At 39.1% G+C, this 17125-nt stretch overlaps 1 protein-coding gene across 1 annotated transcript in view; it reads left to right on the forward strand.

Moving 5' to 3' along the window:
- LOC118415317 (aminomethyltransferase, mitochondrial-like) overlaps window positions 1-17125 on the forward strand; it is a 57245-nt gene that overhangs the window by 23603 nt on the left and 16517 nt on the right. Inside the window, exons 5-6 of the mRNA XM_035819823.1 lie at window positions 4191-4377; window positions 9617-9733. Coding sequence (XP_035675716.1) covers window positions 4191-4377; window positions 9617-9733 — 304 coding nt within the window. The remainder of the gene's footprint in view (window positions 1-4190; window positions 4378-9616; window positions 9734-17125) is intronic.

The raw sequence follows: 17125 nt of genomic DNA on the forward strand, positions 1-17125 counted from the left end.
AATGTGACAAACCCATGATGGCTGGAAGTGAGGTCTGGGGCTGTAGTCACGTTTGAAGTTGTGGAGACGTAGGTTGCGGATTGGACCATGTGGTTTGTGGACAACATACATCATATACTCCAAGAGTTTTGTTGCCTTTCATTTTTAGGTAACTCTGGGCCAAAATGAGAAGCACTAACTTGAATTTTTAGATTTTGTTTAGATTTTTAGTTTTGGACTGAGATTCAAATCCAGGAACTATTATTACAGGCAATGATGGCATTATATGTAAAGTCCTATGTTCTTGCATAGATAGGTAGGGGCTAGATTGTAACCTTGAACAGAATTTTCCCTCACTTTTCTACAAGATGCTGGAAAAGAAAGGATAAATGCATAGCTCGACACATTATTATTTATACGTTCTTTAGCAATGAAAAATAATTGCAAGATTTGACATTCTATGCTGCAACTTTGAGCAAGTCCATTCTTTTTCATCTTCTTACTCCCTCTCCTGTTGTAGCGTTTCCTCCCAGAACTGCTTAACAATCAGCAATTCAGGTCACATCATCAACAAGTCGCTATCAGCCGTGCCATGAGACACACGCATCCATCACGCTCAGGGTGAAGCTTATCTGACTCGGTGGAATATTGTTTGCCATTAAGTTAAGATCAATATTATCAAGGCAGAACCACACACAGCTGAGGCCTGGACTACCGTTTCCTGTATTGTAACATTCTGCATCCAAAGTGGAATTTTTGGCATGGTCTATTCAGATGGAATGTGTGATACTGCCTTCATTGGGCCATAGTATGTCCAATCAGGCAACTGCTCTCATTGTCACATGATCGGGTAGATTATGTAATGGCACGTCTGATTGGACGACAAAGTCTAGGGAATTCAGCCATTGGAAGTGATTAATGAAGGCTTTAGTATCTAATACTGTTGAGCACTTTGGCCTTGGTCCCGTTGTTAATAATTAGAACCACAGAGTCTGCTCAGGTAGAAGCTATATACACAATGTAAGGCTATTCTAAATGTATTCTGGGTAGCCTGGGCAACAATTTTCCTAGTTTCTGCTGCTCCCATACCCCCTCTTAACCAATTCTCTCTGAAAATGAGAATGGGAGCAAAGGTAAACTACATTTTTGTTTGTTTGTTTGAACCTTTGTTTATTCATGAAAGCTGAAATCGGCCTGCAGGCCGCTTTTCATTGAGGTCATGAGGGAAGAGACAAGGGTAAATAGGATGGCACCCACAGACTAGATCTTGTGCTTTTTACTATCATTAATAGAAAGGCAGTGGGACCGCGTGGCGCAGTGGCAGCATTTGCGGCTCAAGACCGAGAGGTTGCGGGTTCGAATCCAGCTGCTGTGTCACCGATCTTGTGCCCTTGGGAAAGGCACTTTATGCGACTTTCCTCACTTAACTCAGGTGTAAATGAGTATCTAGTGGCCTTGTGTGGCTTGGTGGGGCTATGTGGCCGAGACAGGCCTAGGGGCATGTTCGGGCATGAGCGGCACCCGCCATGGCACACGAGTCGGGGGTACGAGGAACCCCTTACATCCTTGGTCGGAAGTCCTCCTAGGAGACGGATACTCCGAACAACAAAGCTACATCTGCTGGAGCCGCCTCACACGTGGCATACAGTTGACCCTGTGAGACTTAGTGCTCCGGTAGACGAGAGGGTGGAGAAGGAATACTCTATTGCACACCCCTCCTTCACCATAAAAAGTCATGTGCAGGTCAGGCAAACAGGCAAATAGCCTGACTGCCTCCTCATCTGTCCAATCGACAGAAGAAACCAAAAAAAAATAAAAAATAGAAAGGCATCAAGAGGACATGGTGAAATTGAAAATAGAAGGCAGAAAGCAAAGCTTGAATCTGACATTCACTTCCTCAAAATGTGTGACTTCATCTGTTGCTAAGTTATAACAGTCCAGCATTACTTTGTTAAATCTGAAAACCAAGAAGTTGAATTGGTGTGGCCTAAAGCTCGCTGTTCTGAAGTTCAAATCTCCCTTGAAATTGCCTTGTGCTTGATTGGGTTTATTGCATGCCTGCATAAAACTGTGTGTGTGTTTGCATTAGACCAGTTTTCAGTACCCTTGGGAGTTAACTTCATTACAGGGATCACCTTCTGGCTTTGGCATTTACAAGCCAACTCTAGGATATTCCCCTGATACAGTAGTACCATTGGTCACATTCATCATTTATCAAGTCTACATATGCTGCTTAATACAGTACATGCAGCTTTGTGTAATCTCGCGGTATTATTACAGCTGCTGTACATAATATTAATCACACACTGACTGTTGTATATGTCAGGAATATGGTATGTACTTAAGTATACTTTGTTGTCTTAACATACAAAAATGGGTGCACACACAGAAAAAAAAAGTTGGCGCACATCTCCAATTTTGGGTGTAGAGTCGATTCCATATTACCGAGAGGGTGTTTCTTGCCTTTTGTTCTAACATTTTGGAAATCTTTGTAACAATCTAACTGTGATAAGTAACTGTTTAGAATTATTTATAACATCTATGTGACGTTCTAAATATTTCTATGGTATTCAAACATGTTAGAAACATTTCTAACATCAAATACATTATTTCTGTTAGTTTCTAAACTGTTCCAACATAGATGCATCATTTGTGATCACATGTTCGAACATGGAAACAATATCATGAAACTGGGTCAGTGGGCTGGGAAGAGGGCAATTCACACATCCCTGCCAAGTGCAGGAAATTATGTCTGTCTGGCACCTTCTCACAAAAGACTCACCAATGTATACTAAAGAAAATCTAAAAATACAAGAGCCAAACAAAGGACCAAGCTTAGCAGCTTTGTTTATGGGGTCAATAAAAGTTTTTATGGAGGGAAAAAATGACACAAAATGTTGGAACATGTTGGAACAATAACAAAAACACATAGATGTTTGAAAATTGTTCTAGATAAAGAGATAATTATATCATTACTTTCCCAAATGTTCCAACAAATATAAAAGGTTCAAACATGTTTAAACTTTCCTTTTGAAATGTTTGAACAATTTTGAACTTAAGTGACTGAAATGTTCTTTTACTCAAAATAGTTCAAACTTATTACAAATATTATTTCAAAATCAACTCGGTGACTTGGAATTGACTCTACCAAGGTGCACATGTACTGAGTATTTCGAGCCCTGAGTAGTGTGAGATCATCAAAACAATCTGGCCATGAGAGTACCGATAGAACAAGAACAGGGAGACAGCTTTTCTCCTGTGGGAGAGGGGTCCAGCTTTGATGCCAACTGGTAGCCAAAGGCCATACAAATTCTCCTTTAATGTGGTCCAATAGTAACTGTAACAGATGTAGACAGTCCTTAGGGACGCCTACCCAATTTGAATGACTATGAATAGTTTCAGTATAGCCCAACTTGAGTTCACTTAAATTTACAACCAAAGCGTGAAATATTTATATCCTCTTCCCTTTCTTACCTTATCTCTTCTCAAACAGCACTCGATATGCTGTTTATTCCAAGATACCATCAGATCTAGATTATGTTTTCTTGCAGGTGTGTTCGATAAAGTTTGACTGCAAGCTAGATGTAGTCTTTATGACTAAGTGTGTCATGCTTATCTCTCCTCACCCTTCTGTAAATAGCGCCAGTATTGATTGATTTCAAGATATTGGCCATTGGTCATCAGATTATCTATTCTAAGACTTGCATGTAGGTGGGTTCAACAGAGTTCAACCTGAAGTTCTCTTTAGCAATGTATAATTTCATAATTTTAACATGAAATTTATCATTTTTCTTTCCCTTGACGAATTTATTTTTTCTACATGTATCACATCACCTGTCTAGTTCGGATACTGTATAGCTTGAAGATACAGTAACAATATACATGTAGGGATCAAAACTCTCAATTGCTGAAAAGTTTTCAGTTTGCAAAAAGTACAGTCAAACCACAAGTGACCACGTGCACCACTTTTTGATGGTCCCTTACATGTTTCTCACAGATACAAACGTGCATGTCTAATGGGAACAAATGTCCACACAGACCAGATTTTATTGGTCCCCAGCATGGTCTTGACTTCTTGGGTAGTTTTGACTGCAAAGGGAAAATGCAACTAAAAATATGCTATTCTCAAATTTACAATTCACATTGCATATCTTGTAGAAAAGGGAAAATGATATACATGTATTTCAGCCCTGCATTATCTGTCCCCCCAGGTGTCCATCCCTGTAGCCCAGGTTGTCCAGGTTGCGGACAGCCTGCTGCAGGTGGAGGCTGCAGACGTGAAGCTGGCAGGGCTGGGGCCCAGGGACAGCCTCAGGCTGGAGGCGGGGCTCTGTCTCTATGGCAACGACATTGACGAGGACACCACGCCAGTGGAGGCCACCCTTCTGTGGACAGTAGGTGAGATACATGGACAGAAATTAAAGGAGAAATGGTTAAAGCTACTTAATGTCCCTTTTCCATGCTATTATCTTAAGAGAATTTTCTTACAATTTTGGCTTTAGATGCTTCTTACTTACATCAAAAACTATCTGCCACCAAAAGATCAAGACCATATAGCATGTGCAGGACAAAATATGCCAAAAGTGAGAGTTCTGCTTCAGGACCTAGGACAGCACCCAGGGTGCCCAAAATCAACCTTGACCATCATAATGTATCTTAACAACACCTACACTCAAAAAACAGTACCTTCCTTTTTCATGCAGGTAATAACTTAGTCAGGAAGTACAAAAGTAGTCGAGTGTCTAGTTTGTAATCTCTATAATACCAAAGCAACAATTGGTATGTTGAGAAAGTGTTTAACTTTATTTTTAGCAAAATCCGTGCAACAGAGTTTCCTTCATTCTACATGCAGCAGTAGCCTGAAAGAAAAAACTTCAGGAAGTACCGGGGGGATAATTTGTTTTCTTGCTATAAAAAGACACTGCAGAAGGAAATTGTATTATACATGTCTCTGATCTACTAAATGTGACTGCTTGAGTTCCTTTGGGCGTTAGTGCCAAGGACCTGATTCTCTCGTAATGAACAGGTTATCAGTGACAAATTGGATTTTGTAGTCATCCAGTCCCCATGGGATGGACTTCATCACTTCTTGCACTCCTCGACTGTTCAACATGTGTGCCCTGACTTGACATTGAGTTCCCATGTGTCCTCAGAGACTTGACTTTTTCTCTTTGGACTTGACTTTGCCCTGCCACATTTCTTTGGAGACGTGACTTCCTGACCAAACTTGAAATCACTCATACATAAATATGATCAAAGATAAGTCAATCGTTTCCAAATTCATATCCAGTTGCTTGAGTGAGTGATTGCTGTTTGGCATATTGTCAGAGATACAAACCAAACAAATCACTCAAGGAATGACCTTGGCACACACTTAGAATTCATGCATATAATCATAGGGCACCATGTGTGTATAAGTATTACAGGGTAGATCATTTCAATTCAATGTGCGATTTCACATGATGAAGTTAGAGACCTTAGGAGAAGGTTTATACATTCTTGTTGTGAGTATTGGAAAATTAGAAAAGGCCCCCAGTGCAATGACTTGGTGTGTTGGCAGGTCATGATCATACCAAGCATTGTGAATTCAAATTGAACATTCAACGTATACTTTCTATACTTTTAATGTAATTTAAGAGACCAATTTAGCCAATGTTAAACATACACCACTACCTTCATCACTACCGTTACTAGCACCACGAATGCTTGTGTAACACTAATGCTTGTGTAACTGTGTGGCCCAAGGGCTTTAGAAATGGAAATGCGCATTACTCTACATTTCAAAAGGTGTGTGAAAGATGATTTCAACAACACTGGAAAGTATTTTTCACCAGCACTTGTTGGTTATTTGTTAGTAGTACGCTACAGTAACTGTTATTCTGCTGCAAATCAGGTACACCTTTTATACAATAAACTGTCAACAGCTCACAAAACCAATGATAACAACATGCCTACCACCATGAAACTTTCCTGTGTTCAGCACTTAAAGTTAGGGGTAACTCATTACTTTCATCTTATCAATGTATTCAACACAGCAGTATACCTGGCAGCCAGCGATAATATGGTTTTTATTAGAAGCTGTAGCTCAACTTTGATGCATTGAAGGGGAATGCAATGGTATATATCCGGCAAGGCTGATACCTCTCGGAAGATATCCCAATCTTAAGCACATATCAGGCAAGATGGAACACCTGCTGGTGACCTATTGACCTCTAAGGCTGTAGGCTGTTCTGTGAGTTGCCGGCCCTCCGCATGTGAGAGGAACATTTGAGGTACCCTAGGACAGATCTGACAGTGATGTCCATAGGACCAACCCAAAGTTTTAATTGGCTATACATTCTGCCATTTTGGTGCTTTGTACTACCAATGGTTGTCAGGTAATGTCTAGACTAAGTGTCAGAGCTCTATTCCACAATAGCACTGATCATAAGACACAAGGGTCTGTGTGCTTTTTACGTGAGGCCTATCAATTTAACTATTTTGATTCACCATCAATTATAGCCAGCTTGCTCTTGTTCAATATCAAGCATTAAACTGACAGAAAAGTCCCATTTGCTGGTTAAAACACAGCATAATTATGATATAAGGGCTAAAATCACAGTGTACATTTTAGGTGCCCAAGGGGATCCGAGGCACAGTGTAGGGGCCCCCTAGCTGAAAAAGCCTGGCAAGAACAAGTTGTAAAATGTTTATTGAAAAATTCTTTATGTCGCCTATTTGAACATCAGATTGCCTAAAGACACGACTGTTTGTACTACTGAGACCAATTCCAGTGTGTATATACGAGGGGCATTCAATAAGTAATGTCCCTGACCCACTTCCAGTTGTCTGATCTAGATGAAATTTTGCATGTGTAATGATTCATATCTCTATGGGTTATGTTGCAAAAAACAGCTCTGAACTAATTGTGGTTACTGATTTACTGGTGTTTGAACTGAGTCAGGTGTGAAATGGACCAGGTGTGAAATGGAGCAAGTTGAGTGTCGCGCAGTGATCCGGTTTTTGTATTTGAAAGGACGCACACTAAAGGGGACTTTTGATGAAATGAAAAAAAACTTGGTGATGATGCCCCATCATATGACCTTGTAAAACGCTGGCATCCTGAATTCAAACAAGGCCGGAAGTCCTGGTCGTCCCTCTTCTGCCATTGATGAGGCATCTGTCGGAGGACCAACCTGGGATGTCCTACAAGAACGGTGTCCAGAGCTACATCAAATAATGGGAGAAATGCAAAACTCTGGGTGGTTCCTATGAAGAGAAAGACTAATAACTGTGCCAAGTTTCTTTTATATATAATTAATCTCCTGCTATGGGAAATGGGTCAGGGACATTACTTATTGAATGCCCCTCATAGGAATGCATATCAGTTAACTGTTTAGTGTTGCAGTCTTCCTAAGTTTAGGGTGAAGCATTGCGAGCCCTCCTAGATTGACTGTGAATTGTGATTGACTCCTAGATTGAAGGCATTACCAGATTCCCCATGCAGACCCTCATACATATACCCATGTCCCCTGCATAGTAATGATACAAACCACAGTCTGGGGTAATGGCTGTGTGAACTTTCCGCAAGTATACATGTATATATCACTGCACACAGATGGAAAATTGGTGTAATTATACCTGACACCATCCAGAGTGATGGAGAGAGACACATCTGGCAACCTTTTGCTTCAATTAACGTCAATCTAAGTCTTACCGCCAGGCAGTTGTGCCCAAGTACAAGATTAAACTTTACCTGGTGACCTTTTGAGATGTCAATTTCTGACTCTGCAAGGATTATCTGGCATTTACGTCCAAGTGAAGAGAAAGTAGAGGGAGTTTTTGAGAAGCTGGATAGTTTTACTAAAAAGGTGAAACAAGCTTACAGTGTTTGTGTTAGATGATTCATGATCATATTCATGAGACTTTAAGGTAATTCCATGCAGTTATTACATGTTGTACAAAGTCATGTACACTTGAACCACAAGGATCTGATGATTCTCTGACATACTTTAAAACAAGTCATTGAGAGATTATAGATAGGCATCACCCCCACAGTACAAATGCCGGAAACGAATATGGACAGAGAAGCCAAAAACAATATTTCATTTCCTTGGGGATTCAGCATTCCAAATAGTAGGTAATCTACTACTGTAACATCAATTTATTTCAATGCTTTAGGTTTTGCTGAAACAAATGCATGAAACACGCTACTAGTAATCAAATTTGTGGGGCCTAAATGAGGAAATCTTGGAAGTAGAAAACTGAATATTATATAACTATAACAATGGTACAATGTATTACATATCAGCAAAGAACCCCTGTACAGTGGATAGACTAGACTGTCCTATGAAGAATTTTTATCTACATGTAGTCCATGTCTATCCTCAACAAGCAGGCTAGGAGCATTATGATCAGTGGTACCTGTCCTCTACATTATATTGTACATACTTGCAGGTTTTGTGAATGATTGCAGTCTTTGTTATTGTGTGTTTGTCATATCACATACTTCAGCTATATTGCCCATAGCTAGGAGAAGAGATATACTCCATCAGGTTTCATGTTCAGATATATTAAATTCCCTTTATGATAAATGAAACCAGCTTTGTACATTGTAGCTGCGCCCCATTGAGGTAAAGTCTGTTCTGTTAATGTATATATGGCTCAAAAGAGTTCTTTCTATAGGCAATTTTGCAATTATAAGTATTTAAGTACGTGAAGCTGTACATGTACATGTGTAGATGGATCATTATGATATTTGGTAGGTGGGTGGGGTTGGGAAAACAAAGGTCAACTTTGATATTGGTCTCCCTACCATCTTTCTAAGATACTGCATTTAAACTTCCAAGATTAATATCTGTTTATTTTCTAGACATACTATGGTCAACTTTTATAGTCAGTGGTATACTATATAGCTCTTGGGGCATAGAGTAAATACTTGGGCCTCCTAGCGGCTTTTTTTAAAACTGCAGGACAGTCGTATTATTTTTTGTGTAAGGCTTTGAAGGACAATAAATCAAGAGGTTTTGACAGATCGTCATGATATTTGGTATGTTTTAACCTGCACAGAGTATCCTGCAATCTATTATGCAAACTGCAGGATGGTGAATATTTCAAGCCTCAAATCAATTTAAACTATGGAATATGATATTAACGACCATGAAAGCACCGCATGTTATTACTGTCGCAATCAAGAGGCAATTTCCTGTTTCCTGCTTTAGTGATTTTGAACAATGCTACCCAAACATCCGTAAAATTGTCAATGTTATGGTGGCTGCTGGGATTTCTGTCCCCGCAAGTTTGTAAGGTTGTAAAGATTATCCTAGATTAGCCATTAAAAGAAATAGTTTAGATTGATAATGTTGATTACTGCACATCAAATTTTTAATTATTGGCTGATTAATTAACTCTATAGAATGGTAGTATTACAAGATCTAGAGTTAGTGTCATGTGTATGTACTGAATTCTTAGTATAATTACATTTTGTACATTGTATAAAAATTATATATAGAAAGAGAGAAAGCATCATTTCAAGTGATCATAGAATATGCTAGTTTAAACTTGTAATGGAGATATGGTCAGAGTTGTTTCCTTCCATAATTTAGAGTCAATTCTCTTAAACTACATTTTCTAAAATTTTTACACTTTGCAATTCTAGCCAAACGTAGGAGAGCGGAATCCAACTTCCCTGGTGCAGGTGTCATCCTCCAACAGATCAAGGACAAACCAAGCAGGAAGAGGGTGGGGATTACTTCAAAAGGACCACCAGCAAGAGGCAAGTATACTTGTCTTTATAGAAATTGCTAAACTTTCTTTCCAACACTGAAATTGATATAGGGACTTACCCTTTCTTCGCGCGAGGAGTGAAGGAGGCAGTGTACATTAGAGCCCACCGGCCCATACTCAACAGAGACGGGGGGCGACATAGACTTTCTGGTACTTATGACCCCCTCCTGCAAAAGTGGCGTGTTCCTGTTCTGTGAACAAGGTCAATAGAGTTTGACCGAAAATTTAGGGTAAGTCCCTATATTAATTTTAGTGTTGGAAAGAAAGTTAAGCAATTTCTATAATGTATTCTACCAACACAGATGAACTTTCATGCTAAGATATACTTGTCTTTGTTTGTTTGTTTTTTGTTTGTTTGCTTGAAACTTTGTTTATTCATGAAAGCACAAATCAGCCTGCAGACCACTTTTCATTGAGGTGATGAGGGAAGAGGCAAGGGTCAGACAAAGACAGAGATACAGCTTACATCATTTAAAGTCTGACTGAGTCTTTCATGTCAATGTTGTAAAATCATCCTGACCACCCCTGTATTAGAAAGTGGAAGATCCTGAAAATAATTGACACAAAAGAGGGACTACTAAAAGATCTTTTTTTCTTTCATTGAAACATTTTGATTAATGAAATACCAAATTATGATTCTGACAAAACTAAGTTAAACATGTCTTTTACATGTACTCTAGAGAATTGTCATTCCAATCTCCCAAAAATTCGATCTAAAAATGATGATATCAACTTAAATGGCAAAAAAAACAGACTATTGAGCAATTTTCTGCCAAAGTCGAGTAATTGAATCTAGCTGTATTAGATTGTCTATCTAACTTGACATGACTAAAGGAAAAGTTATTTCTCTATGAGAATATAAATGACTTCTGTGATATACTAGATATGTTTGTTTTTAATAACAGATGGGTGTAGGACTGCAACAGGGAATTGAGCTGGCAGTATAACAGATCACGTCTGAGGTTTTGTTTCACTCCAAACTAATGATTTGCCATCATGGTATTTGTCAAAAGGCACAATACGCAGTGTGAGATATATATAGATACTGTTATGTATAGTATTACATGTTGTTAGAGCTAAGTTATAAACAAGTGCGACGGACAATTCCCAAGCAACATTTTATTGCCCAGTTGTTTTTATTGCACTTAAAACATAATATTGCAAGTGTTACAAATTGTTTTAGCAAAAATATAACATTTAATTTGAAACTATTCAAAGTAGGAAGAATTTATAATAGGCTGTATATTAAATTCGAAATATGTATGAAATATGGCTATGTAACTTATTCTATATAGAGTAGGCATATATCATACCCAAAGCATGTGAGACAATAAAAAGTGTCTCCAAGGAGTTATTATAAGAAGTTTTCATGTGAAAGTTTTTGAGGTGAAATGATGGATAGTGTGTTTCCTTTCTCAAATGACTTAAGAACTGTGAGTGATATATAAGGTCCTTAGTAACTCACAAACGACCAATCATGTGCAGAATGCAGGTCATCTGTTAATGGCTATGGCATCGGCAGGAGATGGGGGGGGTTCGGGGGGCATCCATCAAAAGTCCACCAAGCCTCCCTCTTTTCCTAAAAATAAAGCTAATTTCCTTTTCCAGGTATTCTGTATTTTGCCTGGTAAGTAAAAAGGCTAAAATGGATTTTGTTTTTGGGCTGACTTTTATGTAACTTATATATATACCTGGCGTGTTAGTGCTTGTATAAGCCCTTGGGTTGGCCTGAACTCTAACTCTTTCTCTAAAGCCTTCTATATCTAACCTTTGCCCTATATCTAACTATATTTACATTTTAGAAAAGAATACACTCGTGCTTATTTTGTAGAAGATTACATTGATCAAATGTACTGCCATGTTCGGTGACAAATGACAGTTAACGGTACCACTAAAAAGTCATAGTTGAAAACACAAGATATAAAGACTGTTTTGCTGCAATACGATAGAAAGCCACTTGAAGGCCAGTAATCAAACTTGTTCTTTCTATATATACTAATTTTTGTACGTCATTTGCTTCTTGACTTATGCTCAAATAAATCTGCACAGTTGATATGCAAGGACGTAACGTAATAACATGATAACATTCTGTCCGACTCCAAAGTTAACGAAGTTCATCATTATTCAACATCATTTCCCCCAGTCCCTTTATAGTGCCAGTCACTGATTACCCATTGCCTCACTTCTGTATTCTCAACTCTCATCTGGCTCAGTAGAACTTGTAAAATTACCCTTGGTAGCCATAAAATGTGTCCTCATTTATGAAGGAGTTTATAGAATGTAAATTCCCCGAGTTATAGATTTATTAGATTCTACCATCTATGGCTAATAGATCAAGGCACTAATTTTGTATTTAATGCTTCCATTATAAGTCAGGATATAAAATGTTCAAAGTGACGTGCAATAAAAGTTATAAAATTAATGTTCTTTTAGGACCAACTTTATGCCTTTGCTCCCATATCAAATTTTTACACTCTAGTACTCTCATGTCCCTAATAAACATACCCTCCGGAATAAACATATCCCCCGGACAAATCGTCAATATCTAATAAACGTACCCCCCGGAATAAACATACCCCCCGGAAAATTACCAAATTGACATGTATTTAACTGTGACCATGCTACTTCTGTCCAAAGAAAAGGAGATGATAAGCAGGTAGGTCTTTTTATTCATTTATGCCTAAGAACCACATCAGTTAGCTCTATAAATAATGAGCTGAAGAACTATAGATATCTTGTTCGAATCATGATATTTTCTCAATTCTTTAATAAAAGGTAACGTTAAGTTGAAATTCGCAGTGAAACCTGGCATAGGGGTCACCTGAGTATAGGGGCCACGTAACTGTCCATGCGGTCAGTTTTCGTCGGTCCCTTGGATTTTTCCCGTTGACCTAGGCATTAAGAAATAGTCTATAGCGGTCACCTGTCGAATGCGGTCGCGGCCAGACGATTTTCAGTCCGGCCGCTATGCCAACACTGCCGTCACGGGCGCGTGGCCGGCCGCGTTACGCTGTGCTAAATAGTAAATTATCCACGAGGGGATCACATTTTTTCTGTACTACATCAGCAAAATATTGGTGCAACTTGGACTCTTTATGAAGGAGACATTGAATAAAGGAAACATTATACAAAATTATGTGATTTTATGCGAAGTGTTGTTGAATTCACGTGGCGTTTTTTTCTCATCTCAGACTCTCTGCACTTCTACCATTCTCTACATCGTCATTTCTGTGCAGACTTCGAGGCTATATGGGCAGATTTTACAAATAGACCGTCCGTTCATATATCTGATGTTTTAGGCTTTTGAAATGCATGTACGCTGTCCCAATTTTCGTATTCCGCGGGCCAAAAATGGAAATCTCCGTCTTTGTGTTTTTCTCAAAAATGGCGTCGCAGCAGCAGGTAAACAAGGTCACTAGGGGTCAGTGGACGACTCCACTTTTACCAAGGTAAAATATCGCAACAAGATTTCTGATGTGTAGTATAAAACACAGTGATTACGGTATAAAAACGATTAAAATCTATTAAATGAAAGTTAGTTATGTGAAAACTAGACTAAGGTTGATTTTTGTCAAAGAAATAAGCCTACGTAGAGAAAGTTTTATTTCAACTTGACCATCTCGGCATAATGGCACATGCATCTACAAAGGAAAGTTGTGGCAGTTTGATGCTTAGAAATGATTATGAACTTGCTGTTTTTACCGACGAATTCCTGTCGTTTTGGAGAATTTGCGGCGTCAAAACTCATATCACAAGGGAAACGAAGTTGTAGTAACTGTTGTTATTTTTACGTCCAGCATTTATTATGAACGGATCACTGTTCCGCCTCGCTGCCGAAAGCGCATGGAACCACAAGACTGGAAATTCCTCGTGCAAGGTGCTGGTTTACGATGTAAACAGAGACTATAAACTACTACTAAATCAAAACTAAAAGTTATTTATGTAAAAATTGTATTTCAAAACGTCAGTGTGGTGTCTTATTTTCCCCCAAGAACAACATTTACTTCGTAGCGTCATAGCGAGATGGACCGAAATCACCGAAAGAGTACCGCGTACGCGTACACGTACACGCTCATGGAAATCCGCGCCGTTTCGCCCGAAAGATAGGGAATTTTGAGCAAAAATACCGCGGAAATATGGGCAGAAACTCCCAAAACTTCAATTCTTTGAGGGTCCTGGCTAAGCAAAGCCCCAATTTTCAGAAAAAAAATAAACGTACCGTCCAAAATAAGAACGTAACGGCTGGATTGTGAGGCTGAAAAAAATAAACGTCCCGGTACGTTTATTAGGGACATGAGAGTAATGATTTCGACCTTCCTTAACTTGCACACAACATTCAATGTCATTTCTCCTCCATCCCACTTCCCCCCCACACAATTACAATCATGTACATCAATAAGCTACTGTAGTACACCCTTTCCACAGTATAACAAGTTTAAAAGTTGGTGCTGTTCCACAAATAAAGAATATAATCAAGAACTTAGAATAGAATACTCCAGCAATGCCAAAGTCTTAGTTCCTCATCAGTTACTCTGTAGGATGGTAGTCAGACTTCTATATGACTGTCCATGACTTTCTTGAAGTCCATCTGTCTTCCAAGCTCCCCTGTAGTTCCCTTCTTCCCGAGTCTTTCTACAAGATGTTTTATCAGAGTTTTGCAGCCTTAGCTGTATGAAGAATGTACAGTTCAAGAGTTCAAAACACATAATCAACTTGCAAAGCCAATGTCATCATCCCTTGTTACTCTGTAGGTAACAAGTTAGACTCTCTTTTTCAGACTGACCATGGCTTTCTCAAAGTTCATTTGTCTTCCCTGTCTGCTCCCATCTTCCCAAGTCTTTGTTCATCAAAGATGTACCCAATGTAGGAGTTTTACGGGCTTAGCTGTATGAAGAATGTACAGGAAGAGTTCAAAACACATAATCAACTTGCAAAGCCAATGTCATCATCCCTTGTTACTCTGTAGGTAACAAGTTAGACTCTCTTTTTCGGACTGACCATGGCTTTCTCAAAGTTCACTTGTCTTCCCTGTCCTCTCCCATCTTCCCAAGTCTTTGTTCATCAAAGATGAAGACTAATATGTAGAAGTTTTATGGTCTTAGCTGTATGAAGAATGTTCACAAAGAGATCAGAACACATAACATGCAAAGCCAACGTCATCATTGTTACTCTGTAGGTAACAAGTTAGACTCTCTTTTTCAGACTGACCATGGCTTTCTCAAACTCAAAGTCCACTTGTCTTCCTGTCCGCTCCCATCTTCCCAAGTCTTTGTTCATCAAAGATGAAGACTACACAATGTAGGAGTTTTACGGTCTTAGCTGTATGAACTATGAAGAATGTACATAAAGAGCTCAGGACACATCAACATGCAAAGCCCATGTTACTCTGTAGGTAACAAGTTAGACTCTCTTTTTCGGACTGACCATGGCTTTCTCAAAGTTCATTTGTCTTCCCTGTCCTCTCCCATCTTCCCAAGTCTTTGTTCATCAAAGATGAAGACTACACAATGTAGAAGTTTTATGGTCTTAGCTGTATGAAGAATGTTCACAAAGAGATCAGAACACATCAACATGCAAAGCCAACGTCATCATTATTACTCTGTAGGGTACAAGTTAGACTCTCTTTTTGGACAGCCCATGGCTTTTTCAAAGTCCATTTGTCTTCCCTGTCCTCTCCCATCTTCCCAAGTCTTTGTTCATCAAAGATGAAGACTACAAAATGTAGAAGTTTTATGGTCTTAGCTGTATGAAGAATGTTCACATTTAGAGATCAGAACACATCAACATGCAAAGCCAACGTCACCATTGTAACTCTGTAGGATACAAGTTAGACTCTCTTTTTGGACAGCCCATGGCTTTCTCGAAGTCCATTTGTCTTCCCTGTCCTCTCCCATCTTCCCAAGTCTTTGTTCATCGAGGATGTACATAATGTAGGAGTTTTATGGCCCAAGTTGGCGTCGGCTGTCTGTGTTGGGAGTTAGGTGTCCACACATCAGTGCCAAGGTGTCACTCCACCCAGCACTCCCTATCCGTCTTCCCTGCCGCTGATTTGCAAGTACATTTGCCGTCAGTCCCGCGCTATGTTTGAGGGAATCCATCAAGTCACCTTGCGGTATCTCAGATGTACAGGAGGAGGGAGTTGCCATTAACGTCCATGACATGTCATTCATGTGTCTTTTACAACACAGGCTTGAGCCTCCGGTGATAACGGACCACAAATTGCCATTCAATTGCTTTGAAAGACCTTTGCAGGCCTTCATTTTGCTGTGTTTATCTTCATATTGTATCTTTTTGGAAATTTCCATGACTGAAGTGGATTATATATTACTAGCAAAAAAGAGACAGACATTACAAAGTTTTGTGACTGATTCATTTGCTTATACTAATTCAATGTAGCATGGAAGTTAGAAATGATAACAAATATTATTAGAGAAATGAGAAATTATTGCTTTCTGGAATATTCTTGACTCAAGTGGCTCTTTTATCACTGGTTACTAAGACGAAAGAAGCACACATAGTAAACTTTTTCAATTGCTTAGACTAACAGCATAAAGGTTAAAATCATCATAGATAATCTAGCAAAGATTGCAGTTCAAACTCTGGACTAATTTAATTTTCTGGAGATTGATTTCACTAAGTTAGGAAATCCAGTAAGCTCCAAGTTCAGACCAGTGGAAAATTTGGTACTTTGAAAGTCATCAAAGCTTGACAAACGTTCTCTGAATCAGTGTACCACAGCCAAACATAACCGCTGACCCCGGCTGATCTCGCGAGCGTGAGATTTAGAGGCACGTCCAACACAAATTGCCTGATTGCACCGCGGAGGGCTCTTCATTTAACCCTGTCAAATTCATCAGGCGTTGCCAAAGGTCTATCAGAACTGCCATCTCGTCTGTAACTGTGTTTTACAATCCATCTATATCCTGTGGAGGGGCAGTTTATTTCAATTCTTTGGATCATAATGCCATTATTATGAGTCAATGGTTTTGCAGTAGGGCAAGAGAACTCAGTGAAATGAATTTTGTTTCTGTGTCTTAAATTTCACTTAAGACTGTTCTTGTTGGCCGCTTTGAAATAAACTTGATCTGATTAGTATACATGTCATATATATCATGTCTCAGTGCATGATGACTGCACAGAAAGAGCAAACAAAAGTAAGACTATGCCAAAAAGCAGTTACTCAAGCAACTGGATATGATTTTGGACACGGTCAGATGTTTCAGATAGTATCCACTATCTTTCGACAGCGACACTGAAGTGATCTGAGAGAAACTGGTCTTTTATACCCTAACTATGAATGCAAAAGAGCTGAAGACAATTTTGGATGGGAGGGCTATGTCCCAAGTGCCGGAAAGCTCCATATGTAGCCCCCCCTTTCCTG

The sequence above is a fragment of the Branchiostoma floridae genome, chromosome 5 (assembly GCF_000003815.2).
Source record: "Branchiostoma floridae strain S238N-H82 chromosome 5, Bfl_VNyyK, whole genome shotgun sequence".
NCBI classification, from domain to species: domain Eukaryota; kingdom Metazoa; phylum Chordata; class Leptocardii; order Amphioxiformes; family Branchiostomatidae; genus Branchiostoma; species Branchiostoma floridae.